This window comes from Euprymna scolopes, chromosome 12, assembly GCF_053919585.1.
Source record: "Euprymna scolopes isolate OS-2025 chromosome 12, ASM5391958v1, whole genome shotgun sequence".
Taxonomy (NCBI): domain Eukaryota; kingdom Metazoa; phylum Mollusca; class Cephalopoda; order Sepiida; family Sepiolidae; genus Euprymna; species Euprymna scolopes.
The window spans coordinates 70,789,026-70,809,540 of NC_136493.1; the positions used below are offsets into that span (position 1 = coordinate 70,789,026).

Consider the following 20,515-nt stretch of genomic DNA (forward strand, 5'->3'; position numbering starts at 1 on the left):
GAAAGACACATCTTATATATTCACATGTTTACAATAATGAGAGAAGACATGTCATATACACACATTTATATAAATACAGTCAAAGAGGAGATAACTCCAAGTTATAAAGCCCTTACATCACTGAAAATAAGCACAATCTGTAACCGTCAAAGGAAAACAACTCTTCAAGCATTAAAACCTGGCAAGATCAACAGTGATAAATTTTCAATAATGTTCACATCAGTATATATTAACAGTTCGTATTCAGATTCTGTTTTTATTTGGAATAAATTACTAGAACTCTATGAAATGAACATAATTGCATGAAAACATCCAATATAAAAAATAAGCAAAACTAATATTTTGATTTCTGTTGGGAAGTTATAAATATTGTGCACCCCCCCCTCACATACATTTCTCATGTTTGTCATAAAACTTTTGACATTGTTTGAAAAAATTGTAAAATCTATAAGAGTAAATACACAGTGTGAAAGTATTATCAAAATAGTAATTCTTATTTGTAAACATGCCAGATGCCGATGCGGATACATTCATCATAAATAATAAAAGGCCTTTGTATCCTTAAATATAATTGGTTGATTACTTTAGAAATTGGCCTCCCATTGGATACTCCTAATGGTATTTATAATTCTATTTAATTGGTAGAGTTAACCTACTGCCTTGAAGGCCATATGAAGCTTAACTTTGAAATTTATGCAGTTACTTGTAGTAGTGGGTATGCATCCAATAAAATAAATCTGCTGATCAATTTATGATCTTGCACCAGTGGTGTACCAAGAAAAAGTACTGCTCTGGAGGTGGGGGTCTATTTATAAAATCTGCCCCTTTTTATTGGAGCCAAAAAGGAGGGTAGGGAGTGAACCTTCCTTTATTTTGTCCTTTAGTCCTCATATTCCATGTGATGTTTCTGACAAAGGGGGAAGAATTGCTGTTTTCTTGGTAGGAATTTATCCATCTTACACTTATTATTTGTTAGTTTTTGACCTTGAAATTTTCTCTTCTCTACATCAAGTGTCTTCATACTTTGATTGGCCCCAACTTATTGCCATCAATAATTTCTCAAATCACATTTTGAGTTCATATGCACAGATGACACTTCCATCTATGACAACACTTCAAAGGCCAGTAATGACCAAGGTCTCTCTGAGTCTCTTCTCTGATCTTGACCATGTGGTACAATGGGGCAAAAGGTGGTTGATCAATTTTAATGCATCCAAAGCAAAGCTCCTATCTTTTCACCATTAACATTTTTAACCACACTTGGCTCCACTCGATACGAATGGCTCTTGTCTCGAAGAAGCTTCCTGCTTTGACAAGCTTCTGGGTCTAACTTTCACTCATAACCTGAAATAAAAAACTTACAGTAAATCCGTTGCCAAGGTTGCTGGGAAAATGGTTATGTCATTCTACCTCTCATGAAAGTGTATCATTCCTGATGCAATCCTCTAATTGTACAAGAGCTAAATATGTCCTAAAATGGAGTACTGTTGCCGCATCTGAGGAGATACCACTCAAAGCTTGGACAGAGTTCAAAACTGGCTCTGAAACCTAGTAGTTAGTTCACTTAGTACTTTCTACAACATAGGATAAACATGTGTTACTGTTGGCCGGATGCCATATTGAATATCCACTCAAGATGAGGGATATAACTAAAATATATAGAAGAAAGCCACTAAGTTCAATAACTCCAACTTTAACATTGCTGGTGTCTTCTAGTGTCAGTTGTAAGCCCCCACCCCCTCCCTATAAAAAACAAACAAAGAAAACAGGTTATTAATCCAACAAGTCTCTTACAATTTCAGTAGAGACTTCCATCTTTGTCAAACAGTTTGCAACCTCTTCCTGTCTCCTGATCCATTCAATTTGGATTTCCTTCTTTACCAACATTTCCTGGCTACATCAGCTCTCAAATGTCTGTCACTTCCAAGATTTGATGATTTTAATGTTTCTACCAAAGGCAACTTGGGTAATCCGAAAATCTCATAGCATGGATGCTATCAATACACCAGTAACAGCAGCTTCATTCAGAGGCACCTGGGCCTTTTGTTACTCAAGTTTTTTTTAATGACCAGCATATAGGAGCCAGTCTATTCATCTTACCATAAACAAAGATGATAAATCCACCCTATGGGAAACCATCCATCAAGCTGGCATAGGTAGCATCAGAATAGCAAACCACACTTAAATCCAGTGGCGTAGCTAGAGTAAACGTCACGCGGTCCACTCAAATGTCACCCCACAGACCTCCACTTCACCTATGCTGAATGGTTAGCTAATGTTAAATTTTCATGCATGCTCTACTTACTTCCTAACTGGTATGTTACTACATGTATATTCAAAGACAAAATCATACATGATAAAACAATCAGTTCAGATCCAAAGATTTTTAAAATGCAACTGTTTATAATATTACAATAATAATAAACTTATTTACTTGTATGACAACCAGGTATGAAAACCTTTTTCGGAAGAAAAACGTAAGTTTATAGTATGACGAGTCACTTAGTAAATAGATGAATAAATAAAGTGATTAATTGTTGTTATGAAAAAGAAAAAGAGGCATTAGAAACACAGTCAAATAGAAATGCCGAAAAAGAAAAAAAAGGAAAAATCAGTTAGTGAGTAAAACCCAGAAAAGATGGTTTGAAAATAAAGACATGTAATAGCCGACCTGTCTTATCAACTCATGAAAAAAAGTGAATAAAATAAAATAGAAGAGGATCAAGTGATGATAATAATAATTGAATAGGTGGAAAAACAAAATTACAAAGAAAAGAAAAAATATGTCATTTAAAAAAGAATAGAAAAAAAAAAGAAACTGTCAGTTAATGATTTTTTTATTTTATATTTAAATGTACACTAAAAAGAAAAAAAAAAACGGTACTTATGCAGTTTTGTCACCACGATTTTTCTGAACCTTCACAAGCGTTTCCGGGTAGATATCGAGAAGAACTGGGATATGCCTAGCTGCTTAGCAAATCTAATTCAAATTAGTAGATGCAAAAAAAATTCAATTAATTTTTTTTTATTCAATTATTTTTTTGTCAAAGTTCACACTTGAATAAAGTTCATTTTTACCAAAGTTCCCAAATAATTAAGATAATGAATCTATAAACTTTGTTGACCCTACTACATACACAACAACAAACCACGTCGAGAGAATGTGGAGGGAAGCAAAGCAAAGAAACAAAATCGAATGTGGGACGAATAGGCAGTTATCATCTGATCTTGCAGCAAAAGAAAATTTGCCAACCATCCTACCTTCTACATTAAAAAAAACAAAACAAAGCAAAAAAAACATACACATGACCAAAAAAAATTAATAACTAACAAGAAATAAAATTCATAACAATGCTCCCTCAACCCCCAAACGACAATAAATAAAAAAAAATGTTTTAAATTAAAAGGTTTCATAAAAACATTGACAAAAAATTTTTTTTTTTCATATCTTGTTTAAATTCTTTTACCCTCAGCTTCCTTCCACTTTCTCTACACCCTTTTCTCTACTTATCCTCTTGCAACAAAAGAAAATTTGCCAACCACCCTACCTGTTACATTGAAAAGCTCATAAAAAAAAATAATAAAACATAAACATGACCACTAACCATTGGCAAAAAAAATTAACTAACAAGAAAAAAATTCCTAGCAATGTCCCCCCCTAGAAAAAAAAAAAGCAATGGTCCCCAAACAACAATAATAAAAAAGATTTTAATTAAAAGGTTTCATGAAAAGACATCTGCAATTTATTTTTTCATATTTTGTTTAAATTCTTTTACTTTGTTTTCGTTTTCTTGTTAAAATAAAAGTTTAACATTACCAGTGGTGTTTTAATTATTTTCTCCTTAATATACATTAGCAACTATTTTGCGTTATTTGGGGTTTTGGTCTTCATCGAGTTTCTGCATCGGCAGAAATGCTCATGAAAGTTTGAAAAAATCGCGGCAACAAAACTGCATAAGTACCAAAAAAGATTTTATGTTATTTTTACAGTTTTGTTTCATCATATCAAATTTGAAATAGACATGTGTAAAATAAAAAGAAATTTTTTGTTTCTTCCATTTTTCATTCTGGTTTGTAGTTGTATTTATATAAAACAAAAAACAAAAAATAAATGGAAGAGTGTTACAAAGTGGGGACAAAACAAATCCCAATAAATATTTTCATTAAATATTGTAACATTACATAAAATGCTACATCTTATCGTACTTTGATCTTTAAAAGCAAATGTTCACTTTTAGAACATTTAAATGCAAAACACGGCAATTCACAAAGGATGCACCTTCGATAGTATAGTTCTACAATGAATGTTTTCTTGTTTTCCTTGTGGCAAACTGGTCAATGACATTGTCAAAATCTATTTGTCTTGTATGTTCATTTTCAATGGACAGAACAGTCAGATCCGACAGTCTCGACTGGTTCATGGTTGACTGCGGTAATTTTTTATAACTTTCAATTTGGAGAAACTTCTTTCATACGATGCAACAGAAACATGTTGTCAGAAGGAATTTTAGAGCGAGTGTAAGATATGGCAATGACTCAACAAAGTCCCACTTGATGATAAACTGTAGGAATTGCAGTAAAGTTCAGTGCTTGGCTTCCTCCAAGTTTATTTTGGCTGCTTGTAGGTGTCACGTTAAATGTGGAATTTCTAGACAAAAGTTTTCTTCAGATAGCTCATCATACACAGCTGTGAGCTTGGCAACAGACAATTGTATTTCTTCCTCGCCAGCACAAAAAATATGATCTGGCTGAATGGCAGAAAAAGTCAACAAAATGTCATTCACTGCCTGCACTTTGATATCCAATTCGATATGGAAACAATCCAGACACTCTGACATTGCTTACTTTGTCTCCTGCTGAAATGACAATCCAGCATCTCTTGCCTCCTCTCCTGGCAGTCTGTTTTTTCTTCTGATTCTTCTCTCTGTAGAGATATCAAGTTCTTCATATTTTGCAAGTGCTTGTTGGGCGACATTGTCAATGACATTTGTACGTTGCTCTTCTAAAAAGAAACCTTGAGAGCCCTTAGTTTGGTAGCAATCATGTCCAAGTTAATACCTGGTGTTTGCATGTACTTCTGAGCTACGTTTACTTGTAACGTCACTCCAGAAAAACAAGAACACAATAAAAGAAAAGTCGATTATAGCTGGCAACAGCACCTCTCGTTGCTTTCTTTAACATCACACAGAGCTTCAATAGCTTTTACAAACTGCTTAAACCTCATTATTATTGACTTTACTGCATCAGCATGTGCACTCCAACGAGTTGTGGATAATCTTTTCACTGTAAGACCTGTGTACTTTACTAACACATCCCAGCAGTGCGTCGACAGAGTAAAAAAAGACTTCCAAAAAGAATGTTTTCCACAAGAGAGTAACAGACTAGGTATGCTGGGCTGTTTCTGTCGTGTCTGACAAAAAGAAAAAAAAATTTTTTTAATTTGATATTTTGGATCTAGTTTTCCTCTTTTGTTAGAGTAGGTATAACACACCAGGATGAAGATGTGCACTTTTGAAAGATAGGGTTTTCTCTGGGTTATTTCATAATGGGGAGTCTGCTTTAAATGATTGTTGAAGCACCTGTTTTGTACAACTGCAGATTTCATAACAGCATAAGTCCATAAACTTTTGGTTTAGCCGTTTTCCACGATCATGCATCTTACCATTTAAAATAATATTTGCCAATTCCTCTTGACAGTTTCGTTTTGGTGAGGCAAGTATGGTGCTGAGGTCTTGTGTTTTGCGTTGTGTTTGCGGAGTAATTTTTGGAAGTCATTTAACTTAAAAATTTCGTAGTTTGCTTCATCTCCTTAGAATAATAATCTGCTCCAGCAGTTTCTATTATCTCTACTGAGCACATAACCTGTTGCGAGTTTCATTGTGAGTGGAAGGGATTAAGAAATAAACAGAAATTCCAAGGAAAAAATTTACAACACGTATAGACAGATAGAGAGAAGAAATTTTATTGAACACAAGCAAAGGATTATGAGATTGTTACAACATGAAGAGATAATAAAAAGACAAGAGTTATCGGATTTCCAACACTTCTCCTCTTCACTCATCATTTTTCCTTTGTTTATATCTATTGGAGAAATAAATGACACATAATTGTTTTGGTTTATAATAATCCCATCTTCTGTTTAATGCACAATCGCAGAAATTTGAAGGTTCCATTTTCATGTATTCGAATCTTGAATGTTTTTTTCAATTCTGAGATCACATTTTTTTAAGAGAATTATTTCCACAAAATATTAAGTCATCTACATGCATTGCCAGAATACTCATCAAGTTCTTGGATAAATCATACCAAAGAAACAATGCATTGTCATATGAACTTACCATTTCTTTTAGTTTAGTTAATTCCTGAGTAACTCTCTTGTACCATGAACGGGGTGCATCATTCAATCCATAAATACATCTTTTTAGCTTCCACACTTGTGACTCTGGATATGACTCAGATAGTGGTCTAAGAAATATCTGTAGCAAATCATCTTGCAAAAATGCTGAGGTGAAATCAAGGGTCTCCACCTGCTAATCTTTTTAACAGAGGCTGTTAACATTGTAGTATTGTCTATCAGTTCATCCCTGTTACTATTGGAATTTTCATCATGTTTATTTTCAACTTCCTCTTCCAAGACTTCATTCATCTAATTTAAGGGAATTGTATTTTCTTTACTCCTTGGCCTTCCAAGATCCTTGTTTACCTTCATCAGGTAACATGGATGCATCCTGTAGAACGTTGAATCAATACGTATTAACCCTCCTTACTCACAACTTTAGCAGGGCCATGCCATCCTTTATAGTTTTTTTCTTTTATCCACATTAAAAATACGTTGCAAATAATTTGTTCACTTTTCTTGGTTTTAATCAGTCTGGCAGCAGAGTACCTAGTGGATGTGTCAAGTAGGAGTAAAATCCAGCATTGGTTATATCTTCTTTCAAATTCATACATATAGCGTCATTAAATCGGATTCCAAGAATCAATCCCACCGCCAGAAAAAGAGGGGATCTTCTAAGCCTTAAACAAATTGGACACGAATCACAGACATCCTTAATAAGAGCCAAAAACTCCTTATAATGAAAGACCCTATTGCCTCTCATCAATGATACCAATTTCTCTTTTGATGCATAAGCAAACTGTTTATGTAATTTCTCAGCCTTTGTTCTTTTCTCTATTCTCTAGCATTTTTACTTTTCAATGTAACACAATGTTTAGTAACTTTTCTGCCCGCAAAAGCATATTTGTAAATGGGAGACTATAATGTCTGGAAGTTGTCTTTTGCAATTTTATATATCTGCCTAAAATCTTACAGCTGTCACTTTTAAAATCTAGTATCATGCCAGCAGTTTCCATTGATTTATGACTTTACAAGGATAAATCATTTTTAATGATCTCAACCTCTGACACCTTTTATGCCTCCTATAACTGCTGTAATTGCCTTTACCTCCTTTCCATCACCAAAACAAAATGTCCTGTTGGATTTAAAAGTCAGTCATTTAATGTACCAAGAAATACATTAAACCCAAATTCTCCAGTAACAGTTCTAGAACAGGCCGAATCCAACACTACCATATTCAGTGTCTCTTTTACAAGATTGAACATTTTTATATTAGAATCATTTATCAATGTTCAATAACAGGACTCGGAATTAATTCATGAGATGTGGATCTAGTTTGAATCCACAAGAGTATTAATATTTCTAGGACTAAAACCAGTACAGTCTCTGGCAAAATGCCTAATAGAACCACATTTGAAGCAACGCATTGTCCTACCTTGTCTGTCCGTTGGATTTTTGTTTCCTCAATAGAATTTTTGTTTCTTTTATTTCCATTCCGATTGCAATTTAGTTTCGATTTCTTCCTTGATAGCAGGAACTGTTTTGCATTCCAATGAAGAAATATACCTTTATTTAAGCTGAAATGGCATAATTATGCTATTATTACGTATCTGACAACCCAGTCGATACAATATCAAACTGCACTTTTGCTTCATACGTTAGGGGATGATGCTTTGAAAGTGTACTATGGGTTTCACTTTTCAACGCCCGAAGATGTAAGAACGCCTACGGAAATTATTCAGGCGTTTGATAAATATGCTGTAGGGGAAACAAATGAAACTTACGAGCGTTATGTTTTTCACACAAGAAAGCAAGGAGAAACAGAGACAGTGGAATCTTTTATTACGGCACTTTGGACGTTAGTAAAAACGTGCAATTTTTGTGACAATTGCGTTTCCTCAGTACTCAGAGATCAAGTAGTGCTGGGAATACGTAACCCTCAAACACAAGCTGAGTTACTTAAAATAAGACAGCTGGATTTACAAAGATGTATATACATTTGTAAGCTGTCTGAAAATGCTACGTTACAAGCCAGTATCCTAAGGCCTGAGAGAGTGAACCGAGTGGAGTTCAGACACAAGAAAAAGCCAGGGGAAAAAACTGTGAGAGAATGCAGAGCGTGTACACTGCAACATAGACCGAACAAGGAAGTATGTCCTGCATTTGGCAAGACATGCTACAACTGTAATGGAAAAAATCATTTTTCTGCGAAATGCAGACTAGCACGGAAAAAGATGCAGACTGTCAAAACGCAACAATACGAGGATCAAGATGACAGTAGTAGTTCTTCAGACTATGGGCAGGTAGATAGTGTAACAATAAAAGAAAAAGTTAACGCTGTGAATCATGAGGTGATAAAAGCGGAAATGATGGTGAAAGGAAAGCCAATTATTTTTCAGCTTGACAGTGGAGCATCAGTAAACATACTGAATGAGAAGCATGTAATGGGGAAAACACTGGAGCCTTCAAATAAGACACTGGTCATGTGGAATGGAACAGAAGTGAAGTCATTGGGAGAGTGTCGCATCAAATGATAAACCCCAAAACTGGACAAAAATATGCAGTTAAGTTTGTCATTGTAAAAGAGCATTTCCATCCTTTACTAGGAGCAAATGCAATTCAGAAGATGGCACTCATCACAATCAACCAGGATCAGTTCAAAATGATAGCCAAAATTTCCCAAGTGGATGAATCCAGCAGCCAGAACTCTGACAGCATTATAAACGAGTTCAGGGATGTATTTAAGGAGGAATTGGGTCAGTTACCTGGAGCCGTACATTTGGAGGTGGGTACAGCAGTAACACCAAATATAGATGCAGCACAAAGTGTGCCAGTCGCACTGAAAGACAAATTAAAAATTGAATTGGAGAAACTGGTTAAAAAGAAGGTTATTGAACCAGTAAGTGAGCCAACTCCATGGATAAGTGCATTGGCATTGGTGATGAAGAAAAATGAAAATCTAAGGATTTGCATAGACCCAAGACCACTAAATAAAGCGTTGAAAAGGGAACATTTCCACCTACCTACATTGGATGATTTGCTGCCAGAACTGGCTGACAGCAAAGTATTTTCCACCCTGGATTTACGAGATGGATTTTGGCATTTGAAATTGATGAAGTCAGCAGTCGTTTAACTACATTTACCACGCCATTTGGTCGGTTTCGGTGGAAGGTTTTACCATTTGGGATTACTCCAACTCCAGAGATATTTCAAAAGGCCTTCTTTAACAATATTTGGGATTTAGAGGGTGTGATCAACAAAGCAGATGATCTTCTGGTGATTGGGAAAGGTAAAACAATGGAGGAAGCAACAGCTGATCATGACAAAAAACTGAGAAAACTGTTGCAGAGATGCCGTGATCGTGGGATTCGATTGAATGCTGGAAAATTGAATCTACGACAAACATCTATATCTTTCCTAGGTCACACGATAACCAGTGATGGGTTACTTCCTGACCCTGGGAAGGTAAAAGTTATCAAAGAGATGCCATGCCTAACAGATGTTAAAGGCGTGCAAAGATTGGCTGGATTTGTGAACTACTTGGCAAAGTTTCTGCCACATATTTCCGACCTGATGGCCCCAATTCGGAATTTAGTGAAGGCAGATGTGTCATGGACGTGGTCCCAAATTCATGAAAGAGCTTTTGAAAAAATTAAAAGGTTATTGAGTGAGGCACCAGTATTGAGATACGATGAACCCAACAAACCTTTGGTCATTCAATGTGATGCAAGTGAGAAGGGTATGGGGGCTGCACTACTGCAGGAAGGTCAACCTCTAGCCTTTATCAGCCGTGCGCTGACTGACACAGAAACCCGATATGCGCAAATTGAAAAAGAACTGCTAGCAGTAGTCTATGCTACCGAACGGTTTCATCAATATACGTTTGGTCGACAGATAACGGTACTGAGCAATCATAGGCCATTAGAAGCTATCATGAAAAAAGAGTTGGGAAAATGCCCCAAACGACTGCAAAACATGCTGATGCGATTACAGGCTTATGATGCTACCGTTCTGTACCATCCAGGTAGGAAGATGTTCCTTGCAGATACGCTATCAAGGGCATATATCCACGGAGTCAACAGCGAAGATATGGACAATGAAGATGATGTCAAGGAAGCTGAATACATTCCTGTAACAGAGAGGAGGTTGCTTGAACTGCGCTCAGCCACAAAAGAAGACCGAAGCATGCAGCAGTTGCAGCAAGTAATTGTGGAGGGATGGCCAGACGAAAAAATACATCTTGACCCAGAGGTAAGACCGTTTTTTGGTATACGAAATGAAATGACTGTACAAGATGAGTTAATTTTCAGGGGTAATCGTGTAGTGGTTGCAATTACCCAGCGGGCTATACTGAAGGAGAAGCTGCATTCTACACACCTAGGAATAGAAGGATGTTGCAGAAAGGCAAGAGAATGTTTGTATTGGCCAAACATGAACAGTGAGATCAGAGACGGTTTCAAAATGCCCCACATGCAGAAAATACGAAGTAGCCAATCCAGCCGAACCATTAATGGCTCATGAAGTTCCTGACAGACCCTGGGTGAAAGTGGGAGTGGACCGGTTTAAGTTTACAGATAGAGACTATCTTTGTACTGTGGATTACATGAGCAACTTCTGGGAAATTGATCATCTTCCAAATACAGAAGCTAAGACAGTAGTAACCAAACTGAAACATCATTTTGCACGACGTGGAATACCAGATCAGGTGGTAACTGATAATGGGCCTCAGTTTAGCAGCCAGGAATTTTCCACCTTTGCTAAAAAATGGTGTTTTATACATACACCTGTCAGTCCATACAATAGCAAGGCGAATGGGAAAGTGGAATCTGCAGTAAAAATGGAAAAGAACCTTTTCCGGAAAGCGATGGAGGATAAGGCTGATCCATACTTAGCAATGTTGGATCATAGGAATACACCATCTAAAGGTCTCTTATCACCAGCTCAGAAGCTGATGTCAAGGAGAACAAAAACGCTTCTCCCAACTAGAGAGGAGTTACTCAGACCAGAATTGGCCAAAAACCTCAAAAAGTGTGTCAAACGAGACAGCAGGAGACAAGAATAGTTTTTTAACCACAAAGTGAAACCACTTCAACCGTTACACCCTGGAGATGTAGTACGGATGAAACCCCACATAAAGGGTCAGAGAGAGTGGAAGAAGGCAATGGTATGGGAGAGACTGGATGAGCGGTCATACAATGTAAAAGTGAATGGGGAGCTATATCGACGGAATAGGGTCGTTATTCACCAGCCATGCGGAGTGCAGAGCGAAATAGTCAGGAATGAAGGTAACGGCATAGAAGAGAGAGATGACACAGGCCAACCTGGGTATGAAGGTGAATTGGGAGAGGGAGTTAACCAGACACCACCCCCAATGATATCAAGCCCCGAACAAACAAAAGCAAGCCTACGGACAACACGGTCGGGAAGAGTGTGAGAGATCCTGTGAGATTCAGGGACTACGCGAAATAAAGTAGGGAAGGGCAGAATAATCTCTGTTAGGCAGGAGGGTAGTCTGCCCAATGAATGCCTAGGTCAGTTTTTTTATATATATTTTATTTTAATTCAGTTCAGACGTTTTTTTTGTTGTTTGTTTTCTCCTTTCTTTGAGAAAAGGGAAGATGTTGCATGAACAACGGGTGTTACACCGTTTGGAGTAACACCGTTTGGAGTAACACCCCTTGGAGGTGACCGTGTAAGAAGAGTACTAAATAAAGATGTTGCAGAGTAAACACAACGACTGGTTTTATGTTATATTTTATCCGTGGGCATCCTCACACATGAAACAAATACTACTGTTACTGTTGGCCGGATGCCATATTGAATATCTACTTGAGACAAAGGACATAATTAAATATATAGAAAAAAACCCCATCAAGTTCGATCTCCAACTTTAACAGGGGATCTCTTTCTCTTTCTCATAGAAGAGATGTTGCAAGCCTAGCTCTGCTCTATTTTTACTTTCATGATAGGTCACATCTATGGTTCCCCCCCCTTGCATAACTTTCACAAAAAGTACTCATCTAGCTACAACCACTATCAACAATTTTCCGCATTCGCTATCTGAGCTTAAATCTAAGCACAAATGTCATGAACAAAGTTCTTTGCTAGAAATGCCTGCCTGTGGAACTCTGTTCAGCTGGTCTGCTTCTAAGCTGACTATGATATGGTTGTCTTCAAGGCCAGTGTAAACAAGTTCTTGTTGAGCCGTCCCTTTAAGTAATTAAATTCTACCCAACTTCACCACTAATGATCACTCTTTTTCTTAATGCACTCATTAATTCTTGAGTAGCCCTTAGGTCTGGATAAGTGATGACTCCCTTTTTAAAAAAAAGATATGAGATGCTTCTCTATCAACTGCAACTAACTAACTGGCTCTTATCAAAGTTCAATTGACATATAAAAAATCTCCCCACCCTTTCTTACACTGCTATAATTACTTGATTGCTCATCCCGATGAAAACTAAACTTTTGTTTGGAGAAGAGAAATCACCACACAGTTATTTTATCAGTAATAAGAAACCATTTTTATTATTTATTTCTTTCTCAACTAAAATATTAATTCTTATTTTGCAAGAGAATTCAAACCTATTTCTGCCTGTAAAGGGCTACACAGACAATTACATTGGGCGTAGGGTGAAGGACTGCCTGTTCCTTAGCTCTACTTCTGATTAATTGTAACTTTAATTTTATTAACTCTGTCTTCTTTATAGAAGGTCCTGCATTGTGAACCCATCAATCAGTCAACCAGTCAAGCTCAGAATTTGAAAGAGTGATGGGAAGCCATAAAAATAAACCAAGTTTATGGAATTCTTTTTTTTTTTTCTTTGATTAAAATAAAGAAAAAGATGCTATTATGCATCTTTTTCTTTATTTTTTTGCAAATTTCTAACCAATTTCTTAACTTTAACATTACAGGGTGAACAGAAAGTCCTTGGACCATTTTTAGTTTTAAAATTAAATATTGTTAAAATCACTTTTTCTCTTTTTGAATGAAGTAAGTATTTAGTCTAACTATTGATCTAATTATTTTCAACAAAAATATTAAAATAATTTTGTTTAAACTTTCAGAAAAATGAGCAAACGAGAGGCCATAATTAAGCTCCATTGCGCGGGAAGGACAAACTCAGAGATTATTAAGCTCTTGAAAGTGGCTAAATCCACCGTGTATCATGTGAACTGATTTAAGGAACTTGGTACATCTGAAGACCGTCCTAGGAGTGGAAGACCTCGCACTGCTCGAACAAAGAAGGTGATTAAAGCTGTCCGAGAGAGGGTAAGGAGGAACCCGAAGAGATCTGCAAGACAAATGGCTAAAGACATGAATGTGAGCGTGACCTCGATGAGAACCATCGTAAAAAATGATCTCCTGTTGTCCCCCTACAAGATGAGAAAGAGACAGTGCCTCACACCTGCCCAAAAGCACAAGAGACTTGAAAGAGCAAAGCTTCTTCTTGAAGAACTGAAGGCTGGCAGGGCAGAGCGAGAGATCGTTTTTTCTGATGAAAAAACTCTTCACAATTGAAGCAACTGTTAACAATCAGAACGACAGAGTTTACGCAAAATCTTCAGCAGACATTGATGACTCCGTGAGAATAGTTTTCCGCCAACAAAAGCCGTCTTCCCTCATGGTGTGGGCTGCAGTCTCCAAATCTTGGAAGTCGCCTCTGATTTTCGTGGAGCAGGGGGTTAAGATCAACACAGATCGCTACATTAACGATATTTTTGTTCCAGCATTTGAAGAGATGAAGAAACACTTCATAGATCAGCCTTTCACCTTCCAACAAGATGGAGCACCATCCCACACCTCTAGAAAAACTCAGGACTGGTGCCAACGTCATTTTCCAAGATTCTGGAGTAAGGAGATGTGGCCTCCTGCATCGCCTGATTTGAATCCCATGGATTTTTTGGTGTGGTCTTTGTTGGAGGTAAAGGTCTGTTCTGTTGCTCATCCCAGTGTTGATGCTTTGAAGACATTTCTTCTGAGTGAATGGGCTAAAATACCTCAAAAAACGCTGCGTGCCTCGGTTGGTAACTTCAGACAGAGAATTGGACGTCTAATCAAAAGGAAGGGACATCACATTGAAAATAAATAATTTGAATTTATTCTTGGTTTCCTAACTTATAATTTTCATTCATGTTTAATTTATATTTTTGTAATTTTCTATTAATAAACCACTTTTTAATTGGTCCAAGGACTTTTTGTTCACCCTGTATGCTTAGCCTGACTCATCATTTCACCTAATAATGATGTGAAAATGTACATTCCGGACGGTTGTCCTATTACACTGTCTAATATTTGTCACCCTTTTTACACACACACACATACACTGGATAAAAGAAAACAATATGATGCTTAGTGTCACCTACTGAGATCAAGTTAGATTGTTTGCATGGAAAAAAGTGAGTTTACAAAGGCAATTAAATTTAAAATAATAAAGACAAAATTCAAAATTAGTCCCTTTTTATTTCTATATTTCTCTTTTGCTCTCATTCTCACTCCAGCTAAAGATTAAACATTATTACTACTATTGGTGATATTTCTTTTTTTTTTAATTTATAGTTATTTTATTGTTAATAAACACTGTTACTGTTTTTTTTTGTTGAATATTGAGAAATTCTTAAAATACATACAAAACTATATATATACTTGATTATCTTAGCTCTCTTTTAACTATATATATATATATATATATATATATATATATATATATATATATATATACTAAAGTAGTATTGCTTTTAAAATAGTTGTCACATACATTTCTGATGAAAATTGAATCTTTATTTTTCTTCTAGATAATTTATTCGGCACATTCTATGAAAAGTTTGAAGAATTGGAAAATGTGAACAAAATGTGTTACTTTGAAGAAGGTTATTATTTTCTTTTAGATTTAATGTTGATTTCTTTTGTGTTTTTCTTTTATTTTTTTTTAAATAAAAAATGCCTATTACTTCTGAAGAACACCGTGTAGATATTCAAGTTTTGAAATGAATAATTATTTATTTTGAAATTAAATTGTATTATTTTAGCCATTTAAAAATATTTCTGTTTTGATAGAGATCTTTCTGTAAATAATTACCTTTTTTAAATGTCTATTTTTAAATAAATTTAGAATTAATATTTGAATAATGAAGATTTGTTTCCATTATTTTAAGATTTCATTTTCCTTCTTTTACTAATAAAAATAATGCACTTTATTTGACGTTTTATGATTTAATTTGTAATATATTTACTTTGAACATATACTTAGATAATAATATATTTATTTTGAACATATACTTATGTAATAATATATTGATTTTGAAAATATACTTATGTAATATTGATTTTGAACATATACTTATGTAATAATATATTGACTTTGAACCTATACTTATGTAATAATATATTGATTTTGAACATATACTTATGTAATAATATATTTATTTTGAACATATACTTATGTAATAGTATATTTATTTTGAACATATACTTATGTAATAGTATATTTATTTTGAACCTATACTTATGTAATAATATATTTATTTTGAACATATACTTATGCAATAGTATATTGATTTTGAACCTATACTTATGTAATAATATATTTATTTTGAACATATACTTATGCAATAGTATATTGATTTTGAACATATACTTATGTAATAATATATTTATTTTGAACCTATACTTATGTAATAATATATTTATTTTGAACATATACTTATGTAATAGTATATTTATTTTGAACATATACTTATGTAATAGTATATTGATTTTGAACATATACTTATGTAATAGTATATTGATTTTGAACATATACTTATGTAATAATATATTGATTTTGAACCTATACTTATGTAATAGTATATTGATTTTGAACATATACTTATGTAATAATATATTGATTTTGAACATATACTTATGTAATAATATATTGATTTTGAACATATACTTATGTAATAATATATTGATTTTGAACATATACTTATGTAATAATATATTGATTTTGAACATATACTTATGTAATAATATATTTATTTTGAACATATACTTATGTAATAATATATTGATTTTGAACATATACTTATGTAATAATATATTGATTTTGAACATATACTTATGTAATAATATATTGATTTTGAACATATACTTATGTAATAATATATTGATTTTGAACATATACTTATGTAATAGTATATTTATTTTGAACATATACTTATGTAATAGTATATTTATTTTGAACCTATACTTATGTAATAGTATATTTATTTTGAACATATACTTATGTAATAGTATATTTATTTTGAACATATACTTATGTAATAATATATTGATTTTGAACATATACTTATGTAATAATATATTGATTTTGAACATATACTTATGTAATAATATATTTATTTTGAACATATACTTATGTAATAATATATTGATTTTGAACATATACTTATGTAATAATATATTGATTTTGAACATATACTTATGTAATAATATATTTATTTTGAACATATACTTATGTAATAATATATTGATTTTGAACATATACTTATGTAATAATATATTGATTTTGAACATATACTTATGTAATAATATATTGATTTTGAACATATACTTATGTAATAATATATTGATTTTGAACCTATACTTATGTAATAATATATTGATTTTGAACATATACTTATGTAATAATATATTGATTTTGAACATATACTTATGTAATAATATATTGATTTTGAACATATACTTATGTAATAATATATTTATTTTGAACATATACTTATGTAATAATATATTTATTTTGAACATATACTTATGTAATAATATATTGATTTTGAACATATACTTATGTAATAATATATTTATTTTGAACCTATACTTATGTAATAATATATTGATTTTGAACCTATACTTATGTAATAATATATTGATTTTGAACCTATACTTATGTAATAATATATTTATTTTGAACATATACTTATGTAATAATATATTTATTTTGAACATATACTTATGTAATAATATATTTATTTTGAACATATACTTATGTAATAATATATTGATTTTGAACATATACTTATGTAATAATATATTGATTTTGAACATATACTTATGTAATAATATATTGATTTTGAACATATACTTATGTAATAATATATTGATTTTGAACCTATACTTATGTAATAGTATATTGATTTTGAACATATACTTATGTAATAGTATATTTATTTTGAACATATACTTATGTAATAATATATTGATTTTGAACATATACTTATGTAATAATATATTGATTTTGAACATATACTTATGTAATAATATATTGATTTTGAACATATACTTATGTAATAATATATTGATTTTGAACATATACTTATGTAATAATATATTGATTTTGAACCTATACTTATGTAATAGTATATTGATTTTGAACATATACTTATGTAATAATATATTGATTTTGAACATATACTTATGTAATAGTATATTTATTTTGAACCTATACTTATGTAATAGTATATTTATTTTGAACATATACTTATGTAATAGTATATTTATTTTGAACATATACTTATGTAATAGTATATTTATTTTGAACCTATACTTATGTAATAATATAACTACTTAATTTACTCACATAAAATTAATATACGAAAGTATAGATTTATGCGTAAACTTTAATATTTACTTCAAAAGTGCTCAATACATAGGTAGAGCTAGTTAGTAAGTTATAAAATGTATATGGCGATTAAGCTACACTGAATATTCCATGTTTCATCCACTCTAGGGTTCTCCAGGCTTATGCCATAAATCTGAAGACCCTAGAGTGGATGAAACGCGGAATATTCAGTGTAGCTTAATCGCCATATACATTTTATAACTTACTACTTATGTAATAATATATTGATTTTGAACATATACTTATGTATAATAATATATTTATTTTGAATCTATACTTATGTATTAATATATTTATTTTGAACATATACTTATGTAATAATGACTATTCTAAAAACAACTCTTAAGTATTTTACTACAATATTTTCTGCTGACACTTTTTTTTAATCATAGCCATGAATAGTTAGTCATGGGAATTGGGATATGATTTTTAAATTTGAAAATGTATAAAAGAAAAATGACTAAACTATTGAAAAGATAAAAAGATGTCAATTATAAGAATAAATTTATATTTTACACTCGAAAACTAATGAAATATATAATGTTATATGTATAGATTTGTTTTCTTTTAAAGTTAGTAAATGAGGTTTATGATAAAAGCAAGAAATGACCAGAAAGGAAAAAAATAAATCTGTTTCAAAGTGTAGTATCTGTGCCAGTATTTTGTGCTTGCCGCTCTGATACCTTTGAAAAGTGGATGTTGATCAAACGGGTATTTTTTAAATGATCCTGACAGTTGAAAAATGTTACCCTTCCCCCTTCCTTCTAATACACTAAACTGACCTTATGTCATATTCTACTTGAGTGTGTGTCGATGTGTGAGGGAACAAAGAGGAGGATATAATATTAACAATCTATATATTGAAATCTTGGAACAATCTAAAGAAATGGCAGAAACACTAGAGGATGACCTCCAATCTGTAGTGGAATGGGGACAAAAATGGATGGTCACCTTCAATGCTGCCAAGACTAAACTTGTTTCCTTCAATAATTACAAGAAACCCTCTCTACCACCAATAGCAATGGCCAAAGACTCTTTATCTGAAAGCACATCTTTTAAACTCCTCGGCCTAACGTTCACAGGAAACATGAGTTGGAACAATTACATTGAGAGCATTGGCAGGACTGCTGCAAGGAAGGTGAGTTCTCTCTACCATGCTAGAAAGCTACTAACGGCCGAAAATATCCTGTACCTCTATAAGGCCACCATTCGCCCATGTATGGAGTATTGTTGTCACATTTGGGCTGGTGCATCTGCTAATAGTCTCTCGCTCCTAGACAAGGTTCAAAAGAGTCGCCAACCTGATAGGTTCTTAACTGTCATCTAAGCTTCAACCTCTGTCCCATCGAGGAAATGTAGCATCCCTCTGCCTGTTCTACAAGTACTTTAACGGTGGATACTCTGATGAACTGCAAGTACTCATATCCCCTCGACGTAAATACCCCCGACAAACCCAACAAGCAGCAAATCCCACCTCTTCACAGTAGAGATCCCTAGATGTAAGAGAGCCTTCTACTTCAATAGTTTCTTCCCTAACTGTACTGACATGCAGAAGTTCAAGTGTAATGTGAACCGACATCTTGCTGCCCAACTCCTCACATAGTCCCCCTGTAGATTATGTCCCTGATAGCAGCCACCTACATCAAAGTGGCAATGTGCCTTGTTTGGGGTGAAAATGTAATAAAAAAATCAAAAAAAATCAAACCAAATTTATTTTGTAATAAAAAATGAGCCTAAAGTTTACTTATGTGGTCAATGTTACGTGGTGTGTTTGATATGAAACTCTGCTGCCAAACTATGACAATGCTTCTTAAAATTATGGTCCTATTAAAAATAACAAATACTTTTTAATATAAACATTTTTTACAATTTTTTTTTTTTACAAATAAAATAAATAAATATGAATAATATATAAGTACAAGTAAAATAAATAAAATAGAATCTTATCATTTTCTCGTAAACGATGAGACTGCATACTAATTATTAGCACAGAGTTTGTGATTAATGTAAGTTTTGTCCAGAGTTTATTAATATTTCTTCCCTTCCTGAGGTGAAATAATAAGTGATGGTTTGATTTGGTTTATTTTATGAATTGTGTGTTTGGCTTCTGATTTGTTTTGGTTGCACCACTGGTGTCGCTCCTCTCATTTATCTAGTGTTGTTTGAACGATTTAAAAATGAGTGTAAGAAAAAGAAAATATAGCAATGATTTTTTGAAGTATGGATTTACTGACATAGTTATTGCAGATGTGAAAAGATTGTAGTATGTCATATCTGGAAGTTCTTGCTCATGAGTCTATGAAATCAGCTAAACTTCAAAGGCATATCCAAACTACGCACACTGACTTGAAAGATTAAAGTATTGACGTTTTTAAAATAAAACTTGTAAAAAGTTGCTATGATTTGGAATGGATACATTAAGGTCATTGCCACAGCCGCTGCAAGGAAGGTGGGCTCTCTCTACCATGCTAGAAAGCTACTTACACCTGAAAGTATCTGTACTTCTATAAGGCCACCA

General features: G+C 33.2%; 1 protein-coding gene across 1 annotated transcript in view; it reads left to right on the forward strand.

Annotated features, from left to right (window-relative positions):
* Window positions 1–20,515, forward strand: part of LOC145291327 (uncharacterized) — a 222,039-nt gene that overhangs the window by 195,422 nt on the left and 6,102 nt on the right. Inside the window, exon 12 of the mRNA XM_080137081.1 lies at window positions 15,134–15,208. Coding sequence (XP_079993207.1) covers window positions 15,134–15,208 — 75 coding nt within the window. The remainder of the gene's footprint in view (window positions 1–15,133; window positions 15,209–20,515) is intronic.